The 6667-nt window shown below is 40.8% G+C and overlaps 1 protein-coding gene across 1 annotated transcript; it reads right to left on the bottom strand.

Annotated features, from left to right (window-relative positions):
• Positions 1-734: 734 nt before the first annotated feature.
• mmadhcb (metabolism of cobalamin associated Db) lies at positions 735-4652 on the bottom strand. Its single transcript, XM_027291335.1, has 7 exons — positions 4535-4652; positions 3826-3970; positions 3529-3746; positions 3197-3305; positions 2671-2801; positions 2061-2147; positions 735-1151 (listed from the first exon to the last, which is right to left on the bottom strand). The coding sequence occupies exons 1-7, from the start codon at positions 4547-4549 to the stop codon at positions 957-959; spliced, it is 900 nt and encodes a 299-aa protein (XP_027147136.1). The 5' UTR covers positions 4550-4652; the 3' UTR covers positions 735-956.
• Between the last annotated feature and the right edge of the window lie 2015 nt (positions 4653-6667).

Raw genomic sequence — 6667 nt, 5'->3', positions numbered from 1 at the left:
AAGTCAGATTAATGATCCATTTTTGGTGGCTTTAATAATTCCTGTTCTACTTACTGGTTATGAAGAGATCCCTTAGCCTAAACTTATTGCATTCATATGAAAAATGTTTTTTTCCGATTAATAAATAAGTACATACATAGAACAGGAAAATGGCAGAAAACTGAGGTAGTTGGCTTGGTCAGTTGGATGATGGAGTCAGAGCATCTCCAAAACTGCAGCTCCTGTGGACTGCTTCCAGTCTGCAGTGGCCAGAAGCTCAATATCAAAAGTGGCCCAAAGAAGGAGAAGTAGTGAACCAGCAACAGTCATTGATGCATATGGAGAACGAAGGCTGGCTGATTCCTAGGCAGTGTTTTTCAGGGAAATCTTGGTTACTTTGACACATAACACCTCATCATGGTGTTATGGCTGATCAGGATACCATATAAGAAAATCAGTTTACATTGATTATGGGTGAGAGATGCAATACTCAAAATGACCCGTACCTCACCTCCACAGGTTACTGTTAAACACCTCTGCTACCTGTTCTCTCATTATTGTCTCTTGATGTTTCCAGTATTTAAAATATTAAGCTGATAGGGTGTAGATACAATCTATTTCCACCTGTTTATGTTTATGTTAGTATAACATCTTCAGGGCACAGTAATAGCAACAGTATAGTGTATGCCTTCCATCAAAAATGTACAGTTCAGTTCAGTTCAGTTCAGACAACAAGGTCATACAAGAGGTCAGAGTCAAGAGACAAGAAACCATTTATTGTGATGACAGCAGCATTTCAGTGTGTGGACTTAAAAACAGAATCAATATTTATACATAGCTGTTCAAAGGTAAAAACACTGAAGAGCCAGTTTAGAATCTTCTTACTGACACATTTCTTGATGGAAGCTTCAACGTCTAAACCTTCCATTTATGTTTGTACACAGATTTAATGGCAACCCAGTGTCCTCTGAGCTAGTTCAGCTGCCCTGCAACTTTTTCATGACCAGGCTGTTGATTGGTGCGTTGGTGAATATTGTCCCCACGAAAACATGTGTCCCCCATAAAGAGTGCCGGATCACTCTGCAGCAGCCCAGGTCCTCGATCTGAAAGCCCAGGTGACGGTACCTGTCATCTGTCTCAAACAGCGTGTTGTTGGTGTATGAGCCAAAGAACTGGGGATGAAAACACACATACATTAATCATAAAATTATGTCATCACATCTATCTTCAGGAAAGCAGCAGTGGTTTTAAACACAAGTTATGCAATTCTCTTTACTGAATCTGAATCCAACTTATCAGCAGTTTTTTTTGTTCTATTTAAAAAACAAGATGCATGTCTGTGCTAAGACTGTAAAACTGTAAAGCTTTCAGGTCTGGTCCACATCGTATCAGCAGCAGCAGCATTGTTCCAGCTGAAGAAGCTCACTCACTTACTCAGTCACTCCCTCCACTGTACTGTAAAAGTGTAAGTCAGTGACAGTGACAAACAAAGTAGCACCAAATGACACAAACAAGGAAACCTTTTAGAAAACCACAAATGATGAGCCATGTTTCAGTGTTTGTCATTGTGTGCCACTGATCAGCTTGTAACTGTTACCATGGAAACATGGCTGTTAGCTCTGTGTTAGCCTTCAAACAAGAAATATTGTGCTGACTCAGTAACACAGCTATAACTGAACATGGCCAACTGCCTTCATCTGATGGTCCAGTGGCATCTACCAGCAAGGGAGCAGATTACAGCCAAATGAATAGTGCTTGCCTCACCCTCTCTTTCCTAAGTGTGTAGGAGGAACTATGGTGGCCATGGAATTCATAAAAAATGCAAAAGGTCCCATCTAAAGCCAGTGTTAGGCCTGAAGTAACAACATGGCAACACACCACGGAGAACAAAGACATTAATGAATCATGAAAGGAGCAAATGCCATGATTCCTCTCAGCAAAAGGAGGAAGGTGTCAGAAAATTAATGTGGTCAAATCTCTGAGGGAAATAAAGATGTCTTTATTCCACCAAAACACCTAAAGAGATTCAATGAGTGTTTCAGATTCAATAAACAGATTTGCAACTGGATTCAGATTCTTACCGCCAAGCCTGAGGATGGCTCGATAAAGTCAGCCCAGAATCCTTCTTTCTGCAGGGCATAGCATATTTCCTTTGCTCCATCAACAAACTGCAAAGCGAAGAAACAACTTAGTAACTTAGAGCAATGTGAAGCAACAAAACAAACAAAAATATATCAGTTCATAAAGCAGAAGGGCTGTACATCAAAACAGTACTATCAAGAACACATGACTAACTTAAGGACTGAAAAGCACCTCAAGGTGAACAGGTTGGAGGTGAAGTAAACTGTAAGTTAACAGGACATAAACAGACACTACACATTGTGCAAGCAGAGAAGTGCGAAGCTATTTTTTGGTTCATGGGCAGAAGTTAAGTGGTTTCTTGTTACTTAGCAAGTGAGAATTGTTCCAGATGGAGTAAAATTAGATGGTGTAAAGGTGGTGTTTGTGATACTGGCCACTTGAATGTGAACAGCCGAACAAAAGAATAAATCAGCATGCAGTGTAAACATAGCCTAAGTTCGACTGTCTTTATGTCAACTTTGATGATTTCTGATGTTTTATTTCTACCTTTGTGTTGTCACTGTGGTCCTCACCGTTATAGAACAATGTTCTAACCAGACGGCAGCTCACCTTGTCAAGCATCTGCTCTCTCTCCTGTTCCACATCAGCACACCATGATGTCATGTCATTCTGAGTCCTTTGGGTCACTGTGACCACCATCATACCAGAGGATAGAGCCTCAGGAAACATGGACTGAAAATCTGTTCAGGATGTTATCAGGACACATGTACATGAGACAGAAACACTGCTGATTGCTCAGCAGCAGTAAGAGCAACACAAAGAGAATTACAAACATTTGAATTATCAGGCACAACAAAACGTCATGGAAAAATTCACCTGGTGTTATATAAATGTCCAGTGTTGATGATGTAGTGAGCATGCTATATTGACCAAGAAACAGCATGTCATAGTTGATGCCAAGAAGAACTACATGCAGGCTATTTCTTCCTTTGCTTGGTAATGTTGTCTAACTTGTAACTTATAAGGACCAAGGACCACATGAAAAAAATCATTATCAGGCCTACATAGGTCTGAAAAAAATGAAAAAGGTGTTGTAGATAGCGGTGTGAGGAGTGCAGTGTCAGCATCAGTGTACCTTTCTCTAGTACTTTGGGGCACAGCTGTATGGCACACTCCACACTGGAGCTGTCAAAGTACTGTTCAGCTTTACTGACCATCTGAGACATGGTTGGGTCATCTTCCTCCTGACACACACACACACACACACACACACACACACACACACAGACGCACATTCACATACAGACACACCAGTAGTTAGTGCTGTTAACACAGTTCAATATACACTGGAATAGGTTTAGAACAGTGGTTAAAGTGTAACTACAAATCAGAAACAAGCATTTCTTCTGGACATCGTATCAAATATTAGAGTGGACTTGTTGGACGTGCTGACATTATTACACTTACAAAGAACTCTCCGATGAACTGGGTCAGTATGATCTTGTGTCTGTCACTGCTAGATGGGGCAGACAGCACATCAGGCACAGTCTTATGTGCGAGGGCTGTCTTCTGCTCTGCCAGTCCTTCCAGGTGGCAGTCAAAACCCACGTTACCAGGCACCTGGAAGCGTTGGTCCTGAAGTCCAAAAGGCCCCATGCTCACATCGGGCCACACCGTCCGCAGTCCTGAATCAGGGAGGCACAGAAAGTCATGACAATGTATGACAAAGTATGTTTCACAGAAACAAAGTGATGTATGACATACCCATGTCAGATGGAGTGATAGCTACATGGGGCTCATCAGAGCCTGACGATCCAGCAGCAGACAAGGCTCTGGCTGCAGCCACCCGATGCACCAACACATGGATCCCCGGGAGGTACGTGACCAGCCTGGCTCTGCTGCACAGCGCCTGACACACACACACACACACACACACACACACACACACACACACACAAAGTTAGCCTCTGTGCACTGTCATGAAGCATCTCTCGCTGACCAACATGCACACACTATGGTTGCCTGCCATGCCAGGTGACAACACAGTGCTTCTTATCCAAAGTATTCACAATGATGGTGACAGACTCACGTATACACACAAAGTCGCACACCAACAGCACTGCCCATGGAGGCTGTGCTGGCTGTCTATCGTCTATTACCATGACCAGACACACACACACGACTTACACTGGCCATCCTAATGACTTTGTGTTCTCTTGCAGAGTCCAGTTATGTTTCTGTGAGAGCAGATGATGACGCAGTCAGTTATTACGTGTTAAAAACAACATGCTGACGCTAACTATGAGTGAATCCTAACAAGTGAACAAGTACTCGACCTGAGCTGTAAATGTCAGCTGGTGAGGGCTGTCTGCATCTGTATGCCTGGCAGCGTTACTTTGTGTGTTCCTCGTACAGATGTTTAATAAACGACATGAGTCAGAGAGAGAACAATCACAACAACTCCTCCATTCACCTTGAATACGCGCATGCGCTCTTATGATGGCGTCTCAACGACTTCAGTAATCAGTACTGCCACCAACCGGTGTGGAGTGTGAGTGTGAGTGTGAAGAAGTCTTCTTCTTCTTCTTCTTCTTCTTCTTCTTCTTCTTCTTCTTTGGTGTTTATTGCCAGTCGGCATCCTTAATGTTGCCTATATTGCCCTCTGCTGGACTTTACTTCTTTCTTATTTCCTCTTCTGTTACATTCTTTTATTTAACCCAGTTGAGACAAGAAATCTCACAATGACTCTCTTCCCTTCTCTAGATTTTCCACATTCAACTGTATTCTTCTTATTATTTCCCCCTGTTCCTGCCTTCCAACCCCTCACTCCACACTTCTCTCTCTCTCTTTCATACCTAGGACACACTGTAATCACATGCTCCACTGTCTCTCTCTCCCCACAGCTACACCAACCATGGATGTTTGGATGTTTTCCTATTATCTTAAGTGTGTTATTCAATTTACTGTGCCCTATTCTTAGTCTCCTTATGATTACTTCTATTTTATTGTCTCCATAACATCCCACCTCACCTACTTCTTCTTGTAGTTTTCTTGTAGTTTATATAAATGTCTCCCCTTTTCCTGGTTCTTCCAATGTTGTTTCCATTAATTTATTATTTCCTTCCATATTAAACTTTTTCCTTCTGCTTTTGATCATTTTACTTTCATTTCCACCTCTTCTTTCTTTGCTTCTTTCATTCCCTTGTATCCCTAAGTGAGCTGGACCCACATGAACATTATTCCCTCCCCTGCTGTGTTAATCTGGATGTTTTTAACAGTATTTCAAATATTATTTCCTGGTGTGTTTTTAATTCTCAAGAGTAATGCAACTGAATCACTACATATGACTGTCTTCCTGTCCACCCTGTCCTCCACCCATTCTATTGCCAGTAATATTGCACATAGCTCCACCGCATATATGCTTAAATGATCTGATGTTATTTTGACATTGTGATATGATGACTGAACCACCACTGCTGCTAGCTGTTGCTCCTGTTATCGGCTCTTTTGATCCATCTGTTTATATGTAAACATAATCTCTATACTTTCCCTCTGCATAGTTATAAAATTCCTGTACTAGGTCCGCTGTTTTATTTCTTCTCTTGATGTTTCATATTTCTAGGACTTATAACACTCCCCTGCGGCGTACCATTCTCTACAATATTACTTTCTGAAACCTCTGACCCAGAATGTAAATGTTCATGGACGTCATCAGCAGAGCAGTGGAGCTGATGTATAGTGGGATGTACAGTGGAGGATATCTAACACAGACTGTTTCAAAGTCTCCAGATGTAACCCATAGGTTTATCAGAGCCGCTTTGAAAATAGGTATAGAAACATCTCTCTCGGTCTGTCTGTCTCTCAAATTGACACAGACCAATGGAAACTGCTTCATTGTGAACATATGAAATTATATGTTAAAAAAGATTATTTTACTTTGATGACAGCTTTACACACTTTTTCTCATTTAGCTTTACATAAAAATACTTTTTATTTATACTCTTTCTGGTTATTACATCAATCCCTTGATCAAGGAGAATCAGAGACATTTTCACATACAATCAGGTATGCACATGAGTCTGTCTCTATTCTCTATTCTTCAGACTTTAAACCCTTACAGATGACACCACAAATACTATATGCCCAGAAATAGTCAATGAGAATGTTCAGGGGAGGGCTCAGCAATGACAAATAAAATTAAAAATGTGCCCGGAGAAGAATTCTGTTGGAGTGGAAATCAGCACATCCACCCAAATCCTTCTCCTGGATGAAAGACTTGATTTTATTCTTAAAGTTGGAAAAGATAAAGTATTGCATTAGAGGGTCAACCCAAAAATTCTATGAAACACGGGCCCCTCTACTATCTTATTATAATCCCATATCCACTTTCTCTCTTACTTAATTTTTTGTATTTTATTATTTATTTTCATATGTGTATGTTACTATTGTTTTTATTTATGTATCATTATTTTAATTGTTAATTCTGTATTTTTCATACCTTCATATTTTATTTAATTTCCGTGTTGGCAGCAAGGACCAAAAGAGCCATAATTAGCCATGGACCAAAGGAGAAAGACAAACCTTTTTGGAAGAAGAGATCACAACA

The sequence above is a fragment of the Larimichthys crocea genome, chromosome XVIII (assembly GCF_000972845.2).
Source record: "Larimichthys crocea isolate SSNF chromosome XVIII, L_crocea_2.0, whole genome shotgun sequence".
Taxonomy (NCBI): Eukaryota; Metazoa; Chordata; class Actinopteri; family Sciaenidae; genus Larimichthys; species Larimichthys crocea.
Note: the sequence above shows the minus strand (reverse complement) of the source record. Positions and strands in the feature narration are given on the sequence as shown.